At 43.2% G+C, this 24817-nt stretch overlaps 2 protein-coding genes across 20 annotated transcripts; one reads left to right on the top strand and one right to left on the bottom strand.

Annotated features, from left to right (window-relative positions):
• Positions 1–1123: 1123 nt before the first annotated feature.
• csde1 (cold shock domain containing E1, RNA-binding) lies at positions 1124–16965 on the bottom strand. 19 transcript variants are annotated; one of them, XM_080470075.1, is made up of 22 exons: positions 16898–16965; positions 13997–14697; positions 12927–13183; positions 10481–10672; positions 9765–9963; positions 9506–9672; positions 8790–8876; positions 8334–8431; positions 8169–8250; positions 7541–7669; positions 7323–7448; positions 7016–7231; positions 5642–5812; positions 5390–5551; positions 3713–3817; positions 3409–3587; positions 3213–3325; positions 3011–3130; positions 2745–2923; positions 2504–2667; positions 1475–1607; positions 1124–1359 (listed from the first exon to the last, which is right to left on the bottom strand). In XM_080470075.1, exons 3-22 carry the CDS (start codon positions 13050–13052, stop codon positions 1312–1314), a joined length of 2796 nt encoding a protein of 931 aa, XP_080326201.1. In that variant the 5' UTR covers positions 13053–13183; positions 13997–14697; positions 16898–16965; the 3' UTR covers positions 1124–1311. The 19 variants fall into 19 exon arrangements, with proteins under 19 accessions (XP_080326201.1, XP_080326212.1, XP_080326213.1 ...); XM_080470086.1 differs by having other exon boundaries at positions 2745–2920; XM_080470087.1 differs by having other exon boundaries at positions 5672–5812.
• Positions 16966–20273: 3308 nt separating this feature from the next.
• Positions 20274–24452, top strand: sike1 (suppressor of IKBKE 1). The gene is made up of 5 exons (XM_080470107.1): positions 20274–20744; positions 20822–20927; positions 21458–21600; positions 21682–21795; positions 23100–24452. The coding sequence occupies exons 1-5, from the start codon at positions 20586–20588 to the stop codon at positions 23577–23579; spliced, it is 1002 nt and encodes a 333-aa protein (XP_080326233.1). The 5' UTR covers positions 20274–20585; the 3' UTR covers positions 23580–24452.
• Positions 24453–24817: the final 365 nt, after the last annotated feature.

Here is a 24817-nt window from a genome sequence, read left to right as displayed (position 1 = left end):
AAATTTTTTTTTTCTTTTTTATAATCTGAAGTTTGAACTTTCACTAAGAAAAAAAAAAAGCACACATTACATACAGTATAGTTCAACCCACAGGTTTGGGATGCATATCAGTATTATTTCTACTAAAAAAAGAAAGCCACCCTAAGATTGTTCTGAATATTTTGGCGGTAGGCTGGGAACAGAGGATACATCTAATTTTTTATTTTTTATATTTTTTTTATTTCCTTTTCATTTTTAGGCACCTTATTCTTAATTCAATATTAGCAGATTGAGTTTTGATGAACAAAAAAAAAGCAATATGTGCAAGAAAAAATAAAACAAAACGAATAGTATAAAAGAACTGCAGATATAAGATGCCACAAGGAATTCTGCACCTGGAAAAATAATTGCTTAAGTGGAGCATGTGAATACCGAAAAGGCATCTAAAGGCTCCATATTGGTAAATGTAAATCCCCATTAGACCAACCACTTTGACATACACATACATCTCTCACACACACACACACACACACACACACCGAGACACACACACACACCATGCTTTCACTTCAGCTCTTCAATAAAGCATTTTAAAACTGCTCAAAAAAACCGAGCAGAGAAGAATCCTCAGTTTAAGCTCGCACATATGAGAAATATGATCCTCCTTATGGAGGGAACTTTGCTTTATGCGTTTTGTAGGAAAGCATACAGTAGAGGAAACTGTAATGAAAACACTTAAGTTTCCAGAGGGGGGGGTGTAAAGGGAGCAAAAGTATGAGGAAGGAAAAGAAAACCGAAGCAGGAGGTTTCAAGACATGCCAAGAGTCGCACTCATTCACCCAGTCTGACTACGGGACAGAGTACAGGTGCAGAATTCCAGACGAAGCAAATTGGGGAAAAAAAACAAAAAAAACAAACAACAAAAACAAAACAGGTCAGGACACGGACAGCCACACAGCCGTCACTCTGATTTGGAGGGAGCACGCCCTCAGACAAACACCTCCGTTACACACTAATCACTTCTAAGATACATCACGCACACACTCAGAGACCCCCATATGCGCTGCAGGGTGGAGCGCCGCGTCAAGTACAGCATACACGGGAGGCAGGGAACTGCGCAATAAGAAATGTTCCCTGGTATCGATGGGGACAAAGATTACACATGCCGATTACTGTATGTGTGCGTATGTTTTATTTGTTAAGGGGGGGGGGGGCTTTTGTGTGGATGAGTTTGTGTACAAGCATGTGTCAAATCAAATTCCCTTATCCCCCCCTGCTGTTGCTCTTGGGGACAGCATCCCACAACACCACATGGGGCAGGCGCCGTATTGCTCAGTCGATGACACCAGGCTGGCGGGTCTTGCGCTCCACGTTAAAGCCCTGCAGAGGAGAGCGCCAATATTACTGGATGCTCAAACGTTATACAAGATTGCAATGCTTCCCACATTTTGAAAAACCAATGACAGAAGTGTGGCACTTCATATGTTCATGGTACCTTTGAATTGTCAGGACCACGAGGCTGCCTCACGATGACCAGGCGAGGAGCGCTGGAGTCATCAAGAGTGATGCTCTTCAGCCGGTTCACCAGGCGGTCCGGGCGCGGCGTCGCCACGGGTTTAGGCCCCTCGCTGTGACACACCAGTAAAAACATCAGCTTTCCATCCCTCTGCGATGCCTCGTACAGAACCAGTGGTTATTTCACACAGGACAGCATTTCAAGAGAAACTTCTAATTCATTAAATGGAAACGGCAGAGAACTTGAAAACTGTAGTGAGCATGTTGGTCCACAAGCTGGCGCCGTTTGTTTTTGCAATGAAACCACACACGTGCGGAGAGAATAATATGCTCTAAACATTAACAATGGCGAATACACGGACATCCGTGGGAACAGATGACGAGGTTGGATCTCCATTACGCTGACTGAATTATAAAACTACCAAGTCTTATGAGACTATAGACAGAGAGCCACGACTCTCTGGAGCCAAACGCTGTTATGGTCCACCTACTCACATATGTGCAGAACAACTGTTTGTTAAGGCCGTGGTGTGTATTTCTGTAGTCTACACCGAAGTGAAGTTTTCAGAAAGATACGCTTTCCGTTTCCACAGAGTTTTTCGAAAAGTTCCCCCCTGGAATCAGTTTTCATAAAGTTGCATTTTCAGTAGCTCCGACCACCGATGTCGTGTAAACGGACACAAAACACACGGTTTAGAGTTTTCACTTCAAAATGTGATGCAGAAAGATGCAAAGTATTTTACAGAAATGTTATAAAACAATGAGCTTTTAGTTATTTGCTTACTAAAATGAGCAGCAAGTATCACTGTATTCCTATTAGATATTATGGGGGCAAAGGGAAATTTAAACCACTAAAAAGCATCAATATTTATGAACAATTGGGTAGTTGAGTCAGTAAGAATAAAAAAATATATTCATAACCTTTCCCAGGTTTAGGAAACCGTTTTTGCTCTTAGCTTCTCGGGGGATTTAAAATCAGAGAAATTCGCTCCACGGATTTCGATCTCACCTGACTCGGCGTACGTTGCAGGCACTGCATTTTCCTGTGCGTTGATTGAGGACAACCGAGAACTCCACCTCATCCCCGGTCTGAAGCTCCAGGCCGTCCTGCACCTCTTTGACGTGGAAGAACAGCTTCTTGCTCTCTCCCACTTCGTATGTGATGAAGCCGAACTGAAGGGGGGACAAATGTCCGGATTAAACCACAGTTCACGGCTGCAGCGAGTAAGGTTTATGTAACCCAACGCTACCTGGTCTTTGACACATTCCACCAAGGCTCGACGCTGAGGGACGACGTTACAGGCCATCTTCTGTCCAGTCTGGGTTATTGTGCAAATCTGGAACTTCACCAGTTCACCTTTCTGCAGACAGTCTCCCTTGTTCGACATGCCCATGATCCCAAAGGGATACGTTTTTCCTTTAGTTCCTGCTGCAAGAGGAAGCAGAGAAGATTACAATTTTTTCAAAATCAAAGGGCCTATTTGAAAGTTTAAGCTCAAAGCCCCGTCACACCCACCTTCCTCCGAGACTTCAATGAGACCTTGATATTCTGTCTGGGAGGGATCCACGCTGCGTATGGGACGGATGACTTTCCCCATCATCGCTGACGTGCTGACATCTTCACCGATGCCGTTGACTGAAAGTGGAACACGGCTCGGTTTAAAACGTCTGCCACGTGTCGACAGTCGTCACAGAGGCTGGATTAAAACTTCTCATACCTGCAGCCACCTTGGTCACTTTTTCAGCGCTGACTTTATTTCCTTTTCCCTTGGAGAGTGTGTACTCCACTGTGTCGCCCAGCTCTAGGTTGTCCAGGTCTCCACACATTTCACTGACGACAGAAACAGAAACGCATTTCAGCCTGGACACCACAGAGCTTCGAACAAGGCTTGAAATCAAACGTTAATCCTCTACCTGTAATGAAAGAAAATTTCCTGGTCGTGATTTGCCGTCTCGATGAAGCCAAAGTTATCCTTCAGCGTGGCGATGAATCCATGCAGTCTCTTGGCGTTAGAGGCATTGCGGTTGACAACCCGGATGGACACGGCGCTCTGCAGGCCGGTTCGCTTCACTTCGTTGATTGAGAACTCAACCTAGAGGCCGAAGAGATTACTGAGTGCACATGCAACTCAAACACTCCGAGAATTTAATTCCATGTTACATTATTTTGCCTTACTGCTCACAAAGAGTATCTATGTAGTATAATTCCAGTCGTTACCTTGTCTCCGACCTGTGGGTGCCCTGACTCCAGGTCTTTGGCATGGTACGGCACGGTGAGCTTCACACCACAGTCTTCATATGCAATTACACCTTCCTCAGCTTCCTAAAGAGGCACAAACAAAACAGATCTGAATTATTATCTTTTTTTTTTTAATATTACAGGTTCTTCATCCAGCGGAGCATAAACAGAAGGCAAGCGGCGCAGTGTTAAAACTGTCTGGAAATCACGCTTAAGAGCTTAAACTCAACCTGATGAGAGTGTAGTGTATTAGAAGATGGTGAGCAATCGACCAACAAGCATCAGTGTGCACAATGCATCAATCTGAAGCAGCCGAGTTGGTTAGCGTTACGCTAATCTACTGCAACAGCTTACAACATAGGGCTGCATAATTACCCTACAAAACATCACAACTGGAAACTATTGTTGGTTTGAGCTCATTTCAACGCTCGATTCTGATCACTATCGACATGTCAACCGGGAAAAACCGTACAAATGAGAAATGAGTGAGCGAGTTATGCATAACAACCTGTCGGGACCCTTCAGTAAGGCCAAATCATAACAGCAAAATATTCAACAATTTAGAGACCATGAAGCAAGAGAGGGAAAAAATGGCTGAAGACAAACTAGGATTTAAAGAAGGGCAGATAGAGAGATAGATAGATATAATTAAAAAACGTTAAATATTTTGTCAGATGAGGAAAATTAAACGACCCCCGCCTCCACCCCCAAAAGTTTTTTAAAATACTGTGGTAATGTTGTGGAAGAACTTTTGTAGAATATGGCTGAATAAGTCTACTGCTGTCAGTCTGATCACTGTTTAAATTAAAAGTGGTCTTTTCTACTGGCTGCCACAGGTGAGCAGTGACAGACTGAGCTCATACCTGCACGATGTCTTATAAATCTGCCTGTTCTGCTTTGTGAAGACGATCCCTCGTCCTGTGTGAACTTGCTTTGAGGAGTCGCATCTCGGCTGTGACACCGAGCCGATTCGCTTCAGTTCACAACACATCTGCAGCAATGAGACTATTGTACAAGGAATTGTCACGATGCTCCTACAATATATCCTGCAGCCTTTAAAGGGATCTTCCCCACAAGCAAGGGGCCGGCTGGGAGTTTAATTGTGCAGCCCTACCGTTTATCAGTTATGAGTTTGATTTTATTTCTATGTCAATTGATGATCAAATACCATGCTGGCACCTAAAGAGTTAAAAAGGCAGTCGGTGGCCCCGAGGCTTGCAAACACTGACCTTTTCTACAACTTTACCCTTGGAAGATAAGACAAAACAAACTGATTAGATGGCAAGGCTTGCCAACAATTCGTCAACTCGTGACCTTTAGATTTGTCCTCTAACATGTACAAATGAACTCGATGTTATTGAGACTGTTAGTTAAACAGAGTAGTGGTGCACGGCATGTCTGCCGTTTGCCAGGGATCGCTGTATGCGAGATAGGACTCGTGGCTTCATGCAGAGGGTCTCAGGCCTACCTTGTCTTTTTTCTAACCAACAAGGAGCATGAACAGGTGGAGGTCATTGAAGGAAAAAGCAAAGACCAACATTAGAACTAAAACAGTAGACGGAGAGATCGGTGAGGAGAGCTGGCCTGGAAATCTACCGGTTAAAAAGCACTGGCAGATTTTATTTTTTATTTTTTTAAATGTGTGCATGGTGGTACCTTTTCCTTGCCCTTGGTGGGACTGACGTTCTTGGAGGCTGAAATAACTTCTTTCTCTATCACTCCTATGAATCGCTGCTCAGACTGGGTGTGGAAGGACACGGTGCCTTTGGGAAGCTTCTTGATGCGCACTGCGTGGTTCCTCTGAGCAGACAGCATGTCCTGGGAACAACGGGGATCTTCCGTTTAGTGTCGGCTCCGGGAATACCATTTAGACGACTATGCCAGCTTGAGTAATAACATAATACATACTTTTGTGAAAGGTTTATAAACGGGACCTACAGGCACAACAGTGAATTCCACTTCATCTGAGATGTGCAGCTGACTCTCCTCCAGAACTTCACTGAAGTGAAAGAACATCCGGGCATCCCGGTCCACACACTTAATGAAACCAAAGCCATCGCGAATTGCAGCTATCACTCCCTGGAGAGACAAAAAAAAAAATACATTTTGCTTTACCAAGAATTGATCAAACAAACAGAAATCAAATTGGTTGAATTGCAGAGCTTGCATTTAATTTTCCAAAGTGTGTGTGTGTGTGTGGGGGGGGGGGGGGGGGTTATGCATGAGCCTAACTATACTTTCTGCATTGTCTCATTCATACGAGTGAGCAACAGATCACTCAGATCTGTTGATCTCTCTCAGCTGCATCAGTGGCTCCCACTTTCATGCTCTAGTCTCTCCCTGTCTTGTCTCCTCTGCTTCACTTCTTTCCAGCAATTAAAGCAGCAACATATTTGTGAGGCTGAAGTTTTGCAGGATACGATATTAACAGTGTCGTTATTAAATGTATCTCAGATGGAAACGGCAAATGGTGTTTCTTATTTCTGCATTCTCTGAAGTATATACATAACTTTATTTTTGTTGTCTCTTATGCGGCATCAGTGTTCTTAATAGCTTCACTTTAGGCAGTCCCTTCTTGTCTCCATGCATTATACTTTGCTATACATTGCTGAGATTCTCCGTGCTTTGTTTGTTCTGTGTTGTCTCCCTCTCCTATTCATCTCCTTCCACTTCAAGGCTGTTGCCATGATTTTTTTAGGGGTTGGGCTGAACGTGTATGTACATTACGTGTTGTACGCGTTACACCAGGTGTGCATGACACGCAGCTTTCATTACACAAGTTATACACATGACATTTTCTATGAAATGAAACGGCAAAATCTGCAAAAACTGATTTTTTTTATTAATACAAAAATAATATCAGTTGTTTTATCACTCTATGTAATTAATTATACAATGGCTTTTAAAACTGCATTCTTCATTTGTAGAGGTCATTAATCACACAGAAGAGAAATAAAAAGATGTGGTCCGGTCTTAACGCCAGAAGCTGACAGCCCTCAGTGACGCGACCTGCTGTGCTCTCTCCTCACGCTCGCCTGCTGCCCCACCACAGAAGCCATGTTTAAAATGAGTTTTTTCATTAAAAAATAAAAATAAAAAAATCTGTGTCAGATCTGCCACCAAATGTGGAGTTACGGACTGTTTTGTACAGCGCTTACAGGGTGAGCACACGGGAAGTTCCTACACTATGAAAGACAGATTTGTGGGAATTGACGAAAACATGCACAATCCCCACAATCCCGCAAGTGAAATTTAGGCCCTGAATTGACTTGCAGAACTCACCATTTCACGAGTCTCCTTGGTGAAGTTGAAGGTATCTGGGAGAATGTCAATGTTTGTAGCCCTCTCCAGCTTATCTCTGCGATCTGTGGAAATGTTGAATTGGATGTGGTCTCCCTCCAGAAGGGTCACCTTGGACTTTGTGTCCTTTTCACCAAACGGAAGCTCCTTATCGGCGAAACCGATCCGTGCGGTGATGCGACCAGGCAGAGGGTCGTTCTGTGAAAACGGGACAAAAAGATGTTAAATTCTTGATATCGAACCTGTCAACATTTTTTTTGTCGTCGTTCCGAGTTTGTGTTGCACTTGCTTGGTTTTTGGTGGGAACCTTGGGGATGACCTTGACAACAGTCCCTTCAAACTGCTCAATGCTAATATCTTCGAAAATGACAGTTCCTTGGGGGAGCAGCCTCACATCAGTAGCCACCTCCTTTCCCTGAAAAAGGGTTAATTATTGCAAAGTCATCAAAAATGAAGTTACCAAAGCCAGACAAGTGCGGACTGTTCAGGTGTAAGCTGAACACTTACATTTCGGTCTTTGATGGTGAACTCGACGTCGTCTCCGGCCTGAAGCGCCTCCAGATCACCCTTGTACTCACTATAGTGAAAAAAGATCTCCTTCACCACATCTGCTCTCTCAATGAATCCAAAGGCCTCCTACAAGAAAACATCAACACATCAGACACCTCTTAAATACAGTTAATGGATAAAGACTGTACACTACAGAAAAGCCTTGAAATGTAAAAAAGTTGTTGCATTCAACAACTATCTTGTTGAATAAATGACATCAGTCAACAGCCCTGATTCTGTGACTTGCTACAAACAGCATGCGAGCTACAAGTGGTTTAATAAATTGCAGTTGATCTCTACTTTTTGTTTCTACACTTCACGTGATGCATCACATATAAGTACTTATAAAAAAAGATATGCCTTTACATTGTTTAAGGATATTAGTCAAAAGTCGATGGTGCAAGGAAAACAAAGGTTTGTTTTTTGAAACACTAAGTCCAGCAAATCAGAATAATTGGACTATTTAAACTTATACATTTTTGCAAAGACTGCAAAGCGTTTTGTGATGTAGCTTACCAAACGGATATTTGAAATGACCATTTAAAAGGCTTTAATGTCGATGTGATGATTTCCAGGTGAACCTTACCTTCGTAGCGCACACCACGCCCTGGCACCTCATCTGCTTTTTATTCACCAGCTGAATATTACGAGCGCTGACTGCACCAGTACTAAAATCAGAGCAGGAAAAAACAAACCTAAGAATCAAGTGCAATCATTATTAGGATGCGACTCGCAGTCTATCAAAACTTACTGCTTGTTGGTCTCCACATAAAAGCTGACTTTGTCTCCTGTATCCAGGTGCATGTTGCCCTCCACGTCGTCGGGGGTGTAGGTAAGGTAGAACACTTCCTGTGGAGAAATGCACCACAGTCACATCTTGTGGAAATCTGTACTTCATGTATGTGCATCCTCTTGTTTGGCTCTATTATGGATCATTTTAGCCGTGTTGAGGCAGCAAATGACTAAAAATTAACACGTGCAGACACTAGTTTTTAATGCAGCATATGGTTGTATGTGATCGACATACACTATCATGAGTCATAATGCGGAAGCAGATGCGATTATTCATTCAGGCAAAGCATGGAACGATTAATTGGGACAATTTTGCACAGGCAGCATTCAGATGTGGGATGATGGGTATTCTAATTACAGCAACATTTGGCATTTTGTTGAGCGAGCGTGCTGTAATCCATGCCACTTATCTTACCCCATTTCTTTCATAACAAACACTGCCGGTGGGCACCTGGCCAGGAGCAGACTTTCCATCCAAGTGCAATGGGATTGATGAGACAACCTGCAGTAAAGGGGCGGGAGATTCCAGGTGGATGCCATTAGCACACTGCTTAAGTCTGTGGCAGAATGTTTGCTACAAATACACAGCGCAACTAAAACACTGGTGGACATGTGATGAGTGGAATCTGATGGGACGATGTTAGTCATCAAGAGTTTGGGGGTTTTGGAGTTGCTTTGGCATGACAGACTTAAGACTTTCCACTGATGCATGATAGGAGTGTCTAGCATGGAGTCACACTGTGTGCTGCATGTAGAATCACATTATTTTATTTACAGTGAGTGAATAGAATGTGCTATACTATCCTGGATTAATGGTGCAGCAGACAAGCTCCGACTCCTAACAGCTGTATGTAAGAAATATTCAAGTTGGCCATCTGCAAAACTAAATACTGCCCCTATTTACTCAAACATTTAACACCTCCAACAAAGACGCATGCCAGCGAATTTAAGCCGATTTGAATTTCAACTGTACTTCCAATGAAAGTTGCAGGAATAGGGGGGGGGAGGGAGGGACAGACACCGTTTACACTGCACTGAGAAGAGTTCTCGGGCCAAACAAACACAATAGGCCATATACATGTTAAGCAGACAGACAACGACATGACCAAAAATAAAATGGTGTTCCTTAACTGGATGAATATAACCATGCAGCACAGTAAAGGGATAGGCGTGCAGGTCTGGCCCCACCTGGCCCGAGATCCGCTCCTCTGGCAGCACCTCTGGCTTTATCTTAAGCAGCTTCACTGCTATGGGTTTGCCAGTGCGCCTGTCAGAGGACACCTCAAACTCTACATCATCTGTAAGAGAGAGAAAGAGAAACGAAGATGAGCACGAGGCGAGCAAAAGGACAACAAACAGCTATTCTCACACCAGTGCAAAAGCCACTCACCTCCTATTTTAAGCTCCTGCAGGTTGCCATTGTATTGGGAACAATGGAAGAAGAGACGGGCCTGACGTTCAGAGCACTGGATGAACCCATAAGAGGTCAACAGCTTCTCCACTACACCAGTTTCTCTGATGCCCGGCCCCGTGCCGTTGGCATAAGCAGTGTGCCCATTGTTGTGGAGCATGCCTGGGTCAAAACTCATCTGAGGAAGAACGGAGGCATTAGAGACCTTAGTGTCAAGTAGGGGCTTAACACTAAACTAAATATATTGTAAAGCAGTTTGATGCAGTGTCAATGCCAACCTTGAAATAAAAATAAATAAATAAATCATCAAACATGCAGGTACGGCACACTTCAGAGGAGTTGGAGGAAAAACAAAAAGGTAAAGCTATGTTAGCGCCTTCCTTCTGCTCATCAGAGGGGAACACACAATTTGAGATCAACACCATGAAGCACTTCCTGCTTCACATCATGCATTAAAAGTCGCAGTTCACTTACTGAAGAGATCTGGCACAAAAATACCTGATGAGTTTTAAGATTCATCATGTGATCCCAGATAGACAAATGTCCAATCACTTCAACCAACCAACGAGTAAATATACTGGAAAAAAAACTGGTTAAAACTCATCACCCATCAGACTACACACCATGCTGTTAGCGCAAGTCATGACAACAACAGCTCTCCGTCAGAGAGGGCACCATCCGACATGCCCGCTTACAGATCTCTGATACAAGGGAGTCCGCTTGTGCTTTTTGCTCCCGGGATGGGGATGGGAAGACATGGAGGAAGAACGGGGGATGGCCACGGGACCAGTGGAGGTGGACCGCGTGGCGGAGCCAGTGTTTCGAGCCACCGGAGGTTCAGATGAGCCTCTTTCCATTTCTGACAGTGGGGCTAAGACTGGGATGTGCTGTTGGGAGGGAGGCAACAGCTTTGAAAGGGACCAGCGTTGAGATAACTTCCGTATCAATAATTTTTAGCACTGTTCTACATTAAAAAGAAAAAAAACACCATCCCATTGACGTCACGAACCAGATTCTTTGAGGCCCCGTTTACACGACAATGTTGACAGGTGAAAACGCATCAATTGTGTTTTTGTTTCAGAAAAGTTTCACGTTTACACGGCAGAAACGCTGAAAACTGTAGTTCTCATGTAGGGCTACTAGTGAGTGTTGTTGGTTTGTCTTGTCTTTAATTTAACCACTCACATACGCAGTAACAACACGCAATAAAAATCAACACTGGCGAGTACGTGGACATTTGCATGGGCAGACTGAAGTTGGAATGCCATTATGGGTAACTCAACTAGGGCTGAAACTAATTGATTTAATCGATTATTAAAATAGCTGTAAACTAATTGTCAATTTTTTTAATCCTAAGAGCCCAGTTTTCTGGTTTTTCTTCAAACGTTCAACCAATCTGTTCTAGCAGCCACCACAGTGTGGCAGTCATGAGCCACCTGTGGCTGTAGTTGACCAGCACAGCAGGAGAAGCAGAGAACAGACAATAAACAGTTGGCCTTGCTTTGCATCACGTGCGCCACAACAGTCAACGCTTTCAGCAAGATGGCAGAGGTGGCTGGCGAAAACTCTAAGAAATGGAGCTAAAACTTTACAGAAAGTCATTTAAAGTGTTGGAGCATTTCATACTGAATCCACAAGAAAAAGATGCATGACCTGCAAAGTGAGACATGGTGGAGACAGCAATTTATATTTGTATCCAATTATTGCTCATTAAGCTAATCATGTTCCTTTTGGACAATTTTACAGACATTTTCTAAATAAGTCACAACCGCATTTCTTTTTAAGGAAAATATGTTCTGAACTTACCTGGGTGAATAAAGGCTAAACAAAAATGTTTGTTAAACAAGTGAATTGTAAAAGTAATTGGATTAATCGATTAGCAAAACAATAGTTACAGCCCTACACGCAACTACAACGCTCAAGTCCCAGGAGAATTATGGGCTAGAAGTCATGCCACTCTAGATGGATAACAATAATTTCCTCCATTCGCATGTGCAGAACAACGGTATACTTTGGCCATGGTGCGCAGTAGCAGCATTACTGGAGCTTTTTCAGGGGGTTGCGATTTCCCCCCCATTCGCACGGAGACACCTTTTTTCAAAAAGTTCCACATAGGGAGTCATTCTCAAAAAGTTTTCAGTGGCTCTGGGCACCGTTGTGTAAAATGACACCCAAACGTGACGAAAGCTTTGCCTTTTTACTTGAAAACTTTGTTGTGTAAACGGGGTTTTAATACTCGATATTTGTATGTGCGTCCTTTGAGGTCCATTAAAATCTGATATTTTGTTAGAACAACCACCACCACCAAACCCTGTAACGAGCCTCAGAAATACCAGAGAAAACCTTTAGAATTGGCTCTTTAACCCAACAACCACCAGAGCAATCTGAGCAGCTACCGAGTGAAAACAAAGCATTCAAACCGGAATTGCTACGGAGAAAGCAAAACAACTAAAGACATCCATCAACGTCGTAGCAGAGCCAGTTAATTTGAAGAAGTTTAGGTGCAGTACGTTACTCAAGTTCATTAGAACTACTGAAGATGGAAAAATTAAAAAGAAAATTAAAAGTGCAAATGACAGGTAAAGACAGTGGAGCGTCGACAGTGGACAGAGTGGGTGATGATGGATTATGGGTTATGAGGGGGGAGGGGGGTCCCAGAGCAGCCTCTTGTGTTCAGCTCGTCACACAAAAACATATGAGGAAGTCTTGACGTTCCCTTCGATTTAACAGGATGTCGAACACCCGCAGACACAGGCAGGGTGTGCGAATGTTTGGTTTGGCTGCCAGTGCGGCCACCACAAAACGGAGGATTTTAGATCAGTGCTGAAGACAGACAGTGTCAAAATCAGCCGTTATGTAGTTAAATTAAGAAAATGATATCGTCGATCAGGTTTGGCCCAACTTGTTTCTCTAAGGTATTTGCACTTTTAAATGCAACAGCTAAGGGGGGAAACCAAAAAACATTTCTGACCCAATCAGCAGTACGCACCCTTCACCTCGCAACGACACAAGTAGGTAGAGGCTTTACTCGGGAGCCTGGAAAGGATGAAAGGTTAGGCCATTCACAGCAGAGATGCAGGAGTGGATGGGTGCTCGATGGGGTGGGGCACGTAGAAAAAGAGGTGGGAAGGTGAGACTTACGGATCGGCCATATGGCGACAGGCTGAGTCCGACAGGGGAGGTGCTGCTCAGGTCAGCGCTAACAAACGCAGTGGGTGGCGACGCAGGCAAGGTAAACTCAACAAAGCCTTTCCAGGGGCTGCCCATATTTTCCCATAAACTCGGACCACACTTGCTTGAGCACTTGATTACGTTTTTTTTTTTTTTTTCTTTCCTCTTTTTGCTTGACTCTTAAGTACTACTCTTAAGTAACCACCCAATGATACACCGCTGGATGTCTGCAAGGGTGAAGAGAGGAACAAACATAACGGGTAAGGCAGATAGGTCAGCCAGTGTGCCAAGTGTCACAAATAAAAAAGGAAAGTAGCTGTGGGCTCAATCCCCCGGAGGAGGGAGGTTGAAAAGGCAAAAAGTAAAAAAGACGAGGATATGACTTAACGACAGAGTAGGAAAAGGGTGCAGGTTGGGTGTGGGGAGTAAATCTAATTATTCAACTAAACTGTATAACGAGTTAAACTGGAGGCGTTCAGATCAGCTGGCGTAGGTGAAGTTTTACAAATGACTGGATAAAAAGTGTTAAACCCAGGATTGCACTGACTCCACACAGGAGAGATGTGCAGCGACGTACAAAGAGCAACAAAAGCGCAAGGTTCGTTTCTTACCAAGCACAGCAGCAGCTTGAAAGTGTGGTAATCTGGACTGGAGAGGCTACCTTTTAAAAGCAAATGATGCCTTGAATCCTGATGTAGTTTTAAGGGGTGGTAAAAGAAAGCGACCAAACTTTGTCACAGTTGGATGCTCCAGAAAACAAGGACAGACTAATAAAACAACCACTTCATTGCTGCTACAAATCACTGTATGTGGCCAATATGAATCAGAATTGTTACGCAATGTGCTTTGGAAGATGTGAATGCCAATCACAACTTGTGGTTCCCACCATCAATTTGATCAGTGTTCTTAAACGGGTTTAAAAAGGGGAAGTATTTGCATTGTGTGTCAAACTATGACAAACAAACAAAACAAAAAAAAAAGTTCAAGTGCAGTTGACACAGACATGGTTTGCTTTAAAGGGGACTGTAATCTAAACCTACCTTTAATCGTCGTCTTGTTTTTTGTATTTCTTAGGATCCAGAGGACTTTGCAGTTTTTGCAGACCTCTTCACGCATACAGTTGAACACACACACACTTGTTACAGGTTTCTGGCACAAATTCTAGATGGTTGCATAAAGTAAAAAAAAAAAAAAAAAGAAGGGGGGACTCTAGTGCCAAAGAAAAAAAAAAAAAAAAAAAAAAAGGCAATACGCAGGTGCAATAACACTGCTTAGAAAAAAATACAATGAAAAAGAGAGGGAGGAGAGGAGGGAGGGAGAGATGGGGGACTTTGGAGGGGAAAACTAGCAGATAGCAGCCCACTCCACACCCCGGTGGTGAGTCGGTGGTGTAGTGAGGATGAGGAGGGCTAGGAGCAGCGTTGGGACGTGTGCTTTGTCAAAGCTGTTGAGTAGGCACAAACTTCTGGTTTCAGATCAGCTAGGGTCTTCTCAGAATATGCTTGGGCACAGGAGTTTCTTCTTCTGCGTTTCAGTTGGGCTGATGTGCGTATTCTTTGGTCGTTTCAGGATTTGGTTACTTCTTGCCGTTTTAAAATCCTGGAAGTGAGCCGATGGTTTTCCTCGCGTGTCTTCAGTGTTGCAACTTGGTTTTGGGAGGTTTGTCTTCAGTTTCTTTGTGGTGATCTGAACTTGAAGCAGTTGCGGATGGTACAAAAATTCAGGTCTGTTTCACTTCATACTGTTGGAGGATAAAAAGCAAACTTGTGTGAGGGTTGAAATCACAGACATTAATCACCTGCCTGATAATAATAATTAAAAAAAATTGAAACCAGAGCACCAGCAGGCTAAAGTTTAGGAAGAAGCCTAGATTATTTAAGGTCACTCCACAAGTATAAAAATAAGTTTTCTGCACAATGCTTGACAGCTGACAAGCGGGCAAGAGCCGCGGATCAACAAGTCTGCATGCATACCATCAGTTCAAGCCATGATATTTACAGCAACAACTTGGGCCAAGGCATTTCTTTACTCTTATCCATCCTTTAAAGTCATGACTGTGATTGGCATGAATAGAGAGCATTGCAACATATTTTCTTTGAAAGTGACCTTCCTTAGCAGGTTAGAGGCAAGTGTTGTTGACCTAAATACTCTGCTTTGAAAACAAGCTGGTCGAGCCAACCCAGGACACATGATATGTATTCTGCTGCAACTGTGTCGCAACACATCCCACAAGGCCAATTCCAACAGGAGTATGGTGAGATTCAGCAATAATTTACACACATGAGATTAAGATCACTATTGATTGAACGTTAAAATCCAGAGAATTAACACCTTGGTAGCATTTTAAAGGAAGAAGTCACCGGATGGATTGGGTCGAAATGTGTTAAAGGTTATACTGGGTAAACAGGGAGACTATTTTCACTCACCTGCCCCCCTCCCCCCAAACACCGCATTTAGTGATGCAAAAATGACGGGAGGGAAAAAAAACATAAAACAGTCCACCCACAAGGCCTCAAACTGCGATTGGCCATATTTTAACACCTTCTAGAGATTATTAAACGGGTGGCGGTTGAGAAGCAGTTAAAACAAAACTGCCTTTTCGTGGAAAACAAATAATAGAAGTATGACGATATGCAACCAGCACAATGGTTCTCAGGGCCCGAACAACAAGGAGCATGTGACTTCCAGTCAATCCGCTCCCCTCAGCTGGAGCAGCGGATATCAGGCCTGATCCAACACGCTGCGGCACGCAGCGCCATTACCTCGCATCCAGGCTAACCAGCTCCGCTCACAACACAAGCTCCGAGAGGGAGACTCATCTGATATTTCTCAGATCAAACGTGCTCCCGAATTGAAATAAAACGCACACGATGGCCCATAAGCGAGGTTCTCTTTGTCTTTGTGACCTTGTGTGGACAAGCGGAACCTGCAGATTAGCATGTGGCTAACGCTCCAGCCGTAAACAGCCAGCTCCCCTGGGCTGATCGGGTGCTTTAAAGGCGGGGGGGAGGGTGGCGGGGGGTTACTTCACTGTGACGGGGACATCAGACTCATGACATCCCTGATCACAACACAGCAACATGTCCTCTCATTCTGGGCTGTTTTACCCCAAAGTAGGTGCATCCAGTCTCGAAAAGTTCGCGTCAAGTTATTACTAAAACTCCACATTTTTTTGTCTAAAGATAGTCCAACCACTTATTATTGTTGTCTTTGTCGGACTTTACGTAAAAAAGAAAACGCTAGATGTTATGGCGATAGAAGGACAACATATAATAATGAACTGAATTTAAAAACCTCGTCCAAGTTCAATTGCGATCATTTTAAATTGCATATTTAATTGGAAGTAAACACCGACCTGCGGAGTTTGACAGTTAATATCGAAGCGGCTACAAGACACTCCATTACTACAGATATGGCAGGAAACAAGTAAACATAAAACGTGAGGATAAAGAGAATTGGCTCCGTTATCTGAAGTGAAAGCATTTATTTGTGCGTTGTAGCGGTTCGCGGCACGAGGACGGGACAACAAAGAAGCTACGTACGAGCGGTCAGACGCTCGCGGTCAATTTTCGCTTTTCGTGGCGTTTGTGTGTGAAGTAAAACACACGAATGAAATTAAATGTAAAAGTCTGCGGCTAAGGGAGGCGCGTTTGAGGCAAGACAGTGTGGGCGATATTGGACCGTCGGGCCGGAGTCGATGCGGCTAGCCGGCCGCGGCTACGTTAGCTCGTGCTCCCCGGCCCTGCTGCGTGCGGCTGATTTATGTGGAGGAAAAACACGGCCGCCCCCACCCAGGCCCGAGTCCTGCCCGCGACAAAACGCTACAAAACCCGCTCACAGTACAACACCAAAAAGGCGAGAGGAAGCCGCGGCATTCCCCACACCACAGGAATACATTCCGGAAGGTTTTGGTGTTTGATAAACTGGTTAAAAAAACTCACCCCAACAGCTTTCAGCACTGTCACCAGCGCCGCTAGAAGCAGCACGGCACATTACGTAGTGATCAGGGAGGCGACTACCGCGATATTTGAAGACGCTCGAGGAGCCAGAGAGCCTATGGGAGAAAGAGCGTCAAGTAGAGCTCAGCCACATTAACCCTCAAGGCTTGTTGGGAAGTTTGGTTCGCGAAAAAGTCACATTAACGCTGAGGATATTTTCAACAATTCAAGTTGTGTTGCTCTGTGACTCTTTTTGTGACTTGTCACAGGCGTGCAGCATAAATCAAGACGTTTCGCGCATTTAATTTCTTGACAGGGACTCCTCTTCCCCCACTGCAGAGTGTCTGGCGCCACACGTTGCAACTTTGGGGTGTGTTTTTGAGATGCACCGCAATGTAAAATTATTTAACCTCAGAAATGTTAGTTACCTTTAAGAACTTTATTTATTGTTTTTTTTATTAACATACAAACAAGACGAAATCAGAACCCACCCACTCCCACCATATCAGACCTGATTTGTACACCTGCATGTTCAAGGTCACCCTATGCAGATGTACTCATATACACAGGAGCAAAGTTAGTATTTATGCAAAGTAAAAAAACAAACAAAATAAACCCGTATGATTTCATATGGAAGGCATAACACCCTTAAGGCCATTCCATATGAGGTTATGGCGTTGTCAAATAAGATCTAGGTTTATATCTAAATTGCATAAAGGGATTCCAGGTTTGAATTAATCCGTCTTTTTGCTTGCTATTGTCATCTTCCAAAATTATCTAATATGACATTATAAACCTATGAATGTTTGAGCCATCAGTCACCTTAAAGTGCACAGACAATCAATAAATCTTCCAAACAATCACTGATCAACAATTACTTGGAAGAGTAACCCCAAAAAACACATAGTAAAAGTACACAAAAATCACATCTCCCTCTTTAGTTTTTGAAAACACTGTTTCTTGTTTCTTTCTTTATTGTACTTGAAGAGTCATTATCTGTTTCACCACACGTATACACAATACAACCATATGGAAGTAAACCAGGAGTAACTAAACCAAGTATTTAGTTAATACTGGTTGGTTTGCTTTTTCACTCATGTACATTTTTGACAAAATATGTAAATGATAAATGGACTTCACTTATGTAGCGCTTTTTGACTGTGAGGGCAGCCCAAAAAGGCTTTAATAATCACATTTACATATTATGTAGAACATAACATATTATGTAGAAAAGAAAGGGGACATATCCAAATTTCAGGGTGGTTTTAGAAGAGGGAGAAGTATTTTGGATCCAGTTGAGAGCATGAGGTGAGAAAGGTACAGATAAACCGAGAAAGTGTGGCAGCAGTATTCTTGAAGGTAGAGAAGGGATATGATATGATATGGGTGGAGGGCTTAATAATAAAACGTTGGAAATTAGGGATTAAAGGGCATATGTACAGGTGGGATTTTTTAAGGGGGAGATTTATACAAGTGACAATAGGAAATAAATATTCAAGGAAAATTAGTGTTGAAAATGGAACACCTCAAGGGAGCATAGTGAGTCCACTGTTGTTACCTATAATGATAAATGAAATAGTTATGGGGATAGAAAATGAAATGGGGGAATCATTCTTTGCAGATGATGGGACTATTTGGAAGAGGGGAAGGAATCTGGGAGTTATTGTTAAAAGCATACAAAGCGCATTCACAAAAATGGTGGAGTGGTCCTATAAATGGGATTATAAATTCTCAGTGGACAAGACAAAGTGACAAGTGGTAGTTTTTACAAGGAAAAGAATTGGGAACACAGTTAAATCAAATTTATACAATCAAGAATTGGAGAGGGTGAAGCACTGTAAGTGTTTAGGAATTTGGTTTGATGAGGAAGTCACATGGGGAGTACGTATTCAAAAGGTGGTGGACAAATGTAAAAAAGTTTTAAATGTGATATGGGTGAGTAGTATATGGATCAGCAGCAAGCACTCTTCTGGAAAAGCTGGACAAGATTCAGTATCAAGCTCTGAGGATATGTCCAGGGGCATTTTAAACAACTCCAACCGCAGCACTACGGGTGGAAATGGGAGAAATGCCATTAGAGATCAGGAGGTCGCAGTTATCACTGGTGTTTTGGGTCAAGCTTCAGGGGCAAAGTCAACATCATCCAACAAAATGCAGTTTAGGACCGTGTTGGGAAAAAGGGAAAAGGGACACAAAAGGTTTTGGATGGACAATCACAAAGAAAACAAAAGAAGATGAAATAGCACATGTATGTATCAGTCCAACAGTGCCACCGCCATTTATATCACCTTGGATACTGCCAAGTACCACAGTCGACCTCACACTATTAGCAAAGAAGAGTAAGGATAAAGAATTTGTTTATAATCCTGAGAGAGTACTAGCATACATCGATGGATACAACAGTTACATCCAGATATATACAGACACATCAAAGAACTCATCCAAGTCAGAGGTAGCTTTTATTGTTCCAGAATTTCAGGTCACAGTAGGAAAAAAGGATCAGTGGGGAAGTCTGTGTATACTGGAGAAATGGTGGCAGTTGTATTGGCAGCACAGTGGGTGGAAGAGACAAGACCATTAAGAGCAGTGATTTGTTCTGATTCAAGTGCGGCACTCAAAAGTCTACCGTATAGTCACTCAAACAGCAGGCCAGACATTTTGATAGAGGTGCAACAAACATTATACAGAATTAAAATGATGGGGATCACAGTGGTGTTTTTATGGGTACCGGCACACATTGGGCTGAAAGGGAATGAGGCAGCAGATAAGGCAGTGAAGGAGGCAGCAAACAACAGAGGCAATTGATTTGGCAGTTGACATTAGTAAATCGGAAATCAAGAGCATAATCAAACAAAGATTGAGGAGTAAGTGGCAAAAGCAGTGCGAGGAAGAGAAGTCGGGACGGTGGTACTACACAATACAAAGGAAAGTGGGGGAAATGTGAAGCACAGGACGGAACAGAAGAGAAGAAACAATAATATCAAGACTCAGGTTTGGACACACTGCACTGAACTATACTATACACTAGCCAGAATAGGGAAACATAATACAGGGGAATGTGGGAAGTGGAGGCAACCGGAAATAGTGGAACATGTCATGATACATTGTCAGGGATACGAAACAGCAAGACACAGGTGGATCAGGAAGTTGGGAAATAATAAGGAACCTTTAAATCTCACAAGTATACTATAGCAGCACTCAGGGAGTAAGGTATATCAGTTTATGTCTGAGTTTCCTCGGCAGAGTAAGTTTGTGGGCAGGATATAATATATTTTTTTATTTTATTTTATTTTTTTGAAAGGGAAGGATAAGTCAGTTTGATCCACACTCCATACCAGTAGGTGGCGGTAACGCATCAATTCATTGTTGGCCAACCGCCATAAAAAAGAAGAAGAAGCGGAAGTGACGTGTTAGGATCTTGTTTTATGCGGAAACCACAGACTTGACAACAAAAAGTGGATTTGTGTTGTTTGTGTCTTTCTTACCAGCTTTTTTCAATCCGCAGACTATTATAAAAGTCCAGCCGGCGTATGTGCTCGTCTGTCGGAAGTCTGCTGTCGGCTCCCTGAAGCTGTATAGTGGCTGTAATCTGCCGCTACGAGGGTTTTTTTTTTTTTTTAATCCAAGCCGAGCTCTCTGTGTTCAGATACCTGACACACACACAAACACACCGGAGCAGAGCATCCAGTAAATGGCCTGCACTTTGGAGAAAGTGTTGGGCGATGCTCGGACGCTCCTCGACCGGCTAAAGGAGCACGACACGGCCGCAGAGGGCCTGATCGAGCAGTCCGGGGCCCTGAGCCAGAGAGTGCAGAGCATGAGAGAGGTGGGGAATGCTCTCCCCGACAAGGTAAGGACGAGACTCCCAGAAACTCATGAACTGAAGTCAGGAATCACAATAACACGAGATTTTCTATAACCCACCAGCACACTGAAGACAACTCGGAGATCCAGGAGCTCACGAAATACAAGCCTCACGTCCTCTTGACTCAGGAAAACACTCAAATCAAAGAGCTCCAGCAGGAAAACAAAGGTAAACATTCACCTGAGATCAGTGAAGGACGCTCTTCTTGTCTTGAATGTGTTTACAAGAGGCAGATATAGTATGATCATTCTTCTTTCTGCTCACTGCCATTGGAAATGAACTTCTTAGTAATTCTAGAAATTTGTATTATTTGCTGTAAAATTTCTTTTTTGTAGCCGGCGTGTATCTGTGAGCTGGCAAAATTAGTAAATGATCAAGTTTGGAGAATCATGACAAAATGTGTGGTCTTTGTTCAAGTTGATGACATTTCGTCTGATAGATACGTCATATTCAAAAAACAAAAACAAAAAAACCCTACAAATCCCTTTTATCCTGACTTAAGACTTTCCTTCCCCTCCTAGGAGATCGATTGATAGTTTATTAATCTTAATATGGCGCACCCTTAAAAAGAGGTTTTTCCTCTTTATTTAGTAAATAGTAGGATCAGGAAAGACGAGTCAAGTACAAAGTACACTGAAGTCACGCGAAATGTTTGCTGCGTTATTGATTCTTTAATCTGTTATTGATTGCCCCTGCAGAGCTGTGGCTGTCTCTTGAGGAACACCAGTACACGTTAGAGCTGATCATGGGTCGCTACCGCAAACAGATGCTCCAGCTGATGATGGCCAAGAAGGAGCTGGACACCAAACCTGTTCTCAGTCTCCATGAGGACCACGCCAAAGTATGCAGGATGGATTTGCCTTGATGCGACTCTCAGCCTTTTTAGGTCTTTGAAAGAATTTGCTGTGTGGTTGTGGTGCAGGAGGTGCAGAGCCAGGTGGAGCGGATATGCGAGATGGGCCAGGTGATGAGGAGAGCGGTGCAGGTGGACGATCAGCACTACTGCTCTGTTCGGGAGAGGCTGGCTCAGCTCGAGGTGAGCTCGGCGGAGCACGTCATCGACGACACTCATACTTACAGCTTCAGCTCATTTGATTAACACATTCAGAACACTGCTCCACACCGACTTGCTGCGCAAAACATCACCTAACATGTGTATTTGTTTCCACTAATGAAGTATTTATTTATTCATGCGCTTAACAGAAACATGATTTCATGGCACCTGTAGGAGACCAGAGCGTTTCCACCTGGTGCTACGTTATATAGCCACTGCAATTAATCCAGGGAAAGTTGTGCCATATTCTGTTGGAACGCGTGTTTTTGACGGCTTCGGTGTTCACTGCTCAGCTTCGGTGGCAGTGTCCTGAGCATCAAATCCTCTGAAATCTTTCAAGAGCAAATCAGATGTCTGAGTTCACTGTTTCACGAAACAATGAGTTTTCTCTGTAAGCTTTTCACATGAATGCCCAAAAATCTGATATTTATAACAACAACAACCTAAATAACTTCTTCAGCCCAAAGCTAATGTAGACTCAACCCACGTATAAGTAAATTTAGTGTTTAAAATACTTATATACAAGTATATCCAAATTCTAGGTCAATTTTTATAACTTTCTTTCAGCTTTGGGTGAACAGTTTCTCTCCACGTTTAGCAAAAAAAACCACATCTTCCTTATGTCCACTAACAGAGATAATATAACAAAACTAAGTGCCGCCAATCGATTAAAAGAAATGTAACTAATTAATTGCACAATTTTCTGTAATTAATTGCAATTAATCGCATTGTTTTTTCTACTGAACACTGAAGCTTGTAATGGATATTTATTCAGGGAAAACCACAGAATTAATGACAACTCAACACACAGAGACTATATTTAAATTCAAAGACTATTTTTATAACGTCCTTTCAGCTTTGCGTGAAACTGTTTCTCTCAAAGATTAGCCACATAATATTAACATAAATTGAGAGAGACATGGTGGTGGTAATTAGACACAGGTTAGTGGGCGTAGGTGACAGGAAGTAGGAAGCAAACGGACGACTAGGACAAAGGAACTCTAAAGCGAAACCCTGGTATATTATTATTTTGCTTGATTCAGATAAACCATCAATAAACTGCTAGTAGATTGACTGGAAATTCAGTGTTTGAGTCTGTCTGTTCACTCCTGCCTCACCGGTGTGGTAAAGAAAATAACTGAACAATGGGACGTTGAAAATTGTCATCCCAGTGTGTGTCTGTGTGCGACTTGGTGGAATATGACTGATTATAGAGCTTCTAAAGCTTAAAACCTGCAATACAGTTATACAATATCAATTATTACAATATCCCTGGTCTCTTTCAGATTGAGAACAAGGAGCTGAGAGACCTTTTGACCATCAGTAAGAGCTCTGTGAAGACAGAAAGAGACGAATCCAGCCAGCCGGACTTTGCAGTAACCATCGCAGCAGCAAGAGATGCCACAGCAGCAAGAGATGCCGCAGCAGCAAGAGATGCCGCAGCAGCAAGAGATGCCGAAGCCACAGATGGAGCAGCAGAAGCCACAGATGGAGCAGCAGCAGCAAGAGATGGAGCAGCAGCAGCAAGAGATGGAGCAGAAGCCACAGATGGAGCAGCAGAAGCCACAAGAGATGCAGCAGCAGCAGCAAAAGATGCAGAAGCCACAGGTGGAGCAGAAGCCACAGATGGAGCAGCAGCAGCAGCAGCAAGAGATGGAGCAGCAGAAGCCACAGATGGAGCAGCAGAAGCCACAGATGGAGCAGCAGCAACAAGTGAACCAGCGTCAGACCAAGGAGAACACTCTCAGCCATCGTCCCAGGAGTGATCCGAGCAGCTTCAGACTGAACTGTGGGTGGGGCAAATAAAAGAAGTCCTCTGAGGACCAGGCGACAGGGTCGATGGTGTCCTCATGTGTTCACCGCCACATTCTGAATATTCTTATTTTTCTAAAAACACATATGCAGTCAAATAGCACATCTCGCACACTGTTGCCAGTGACGTCCACCTGACCACACCATCGCATCTGGACGATGTGCTTGTTCACGTTGGTTAACGCGTGCTGGAGGGAACAGGAGCTTTGGTTCTCACGCTTATCATTTCACCGGAGTAAAGGCAAAGGGGAGCGGTTTAGTTTTTTTGTCCAAAGATATGTTCACTCGACTCGGACACCGTTTCTACCTCCTCGGCGTCCCTTTGCTGTTCACACACGCACAGTCACGATGAGTAAAACAGTCACTAACACTCCTCCTCCTCCTGTGAGTCCACTGGAAGTCTTGCTCGCTGCTGAGAGGATGACTCTGGCTGTGTCACACAGTTTGCCTGCTGAGGGGTGACAGTGAAACCTTTTGTAAGTGGCTGTTTCTCGTTTTCTGGACTTGATGCGTTTCGTCACTCTGTAGAGATCACGTGATTTTTCTCATGTAGCACCTTGATTCTGTGCATTTTTCTAGTTTTCAGTGACGTGTACCAGCCGACGGCACGCCGCACCAATCAGTTGTGACAATATCAAGACATGCCAACGTTTTAGTGTGAATCGCACCGTGTGTTTGTTGTCAGAAACTGTAAAGTGTCATCTCAGGAAATCAGTGTTAATAAGGTGAACGTGCTGTAATGACTTCACAGTGTACTGATTTGTGTCAAATGAAATTTAATTCAGAATCTTTGCAATAAAAAAACAATGTGTGACTCAATTTTGTGCACAGAGGGATTGAATATTTTTGACATGTGATGGTATAAATAATAAAGATTGCTTAGCAAAAGTAGCTCAACTAGAAAACATTCCAAGGTGGAGTGAACCAGCTCTTAACTGAGTTATGAAGGTTTTCGGCCTGATCTACAAAGTCGAGATTATGTTAACCTCAATGACTGAAACTATGAGCCTCTAAGCAAAAGCTCTGAATCCAATTTTTGCTTTTAGGAAATGTAGGAACCTTCAGTAAGCAACAAAACAATAACCTAGTTTAGTGATAGAGTCTGGTAGTTATGTGCCTTATATGTTAAAATAATATTGTGTTCATCTCATATGTGCACGTATGCGTCAAGGTATTTGGGGCAGTGTAATTT

This window comes from Lipophrys pholis, assembly GCF_963383615.2.
Source record: "Lipophrys pholis genome assembly, chromosome: 8".
NCBI lineage: Eukaryota > Metazoa > Chordata > Actinopteri > Blenniiformes > Blenniidae > Lipophrys > Lipophrys pholis.
Note: the sequence above shows the minus strand (reverse complement) of the source record. Positions and strands in the feature narration are given on the sequence as shown.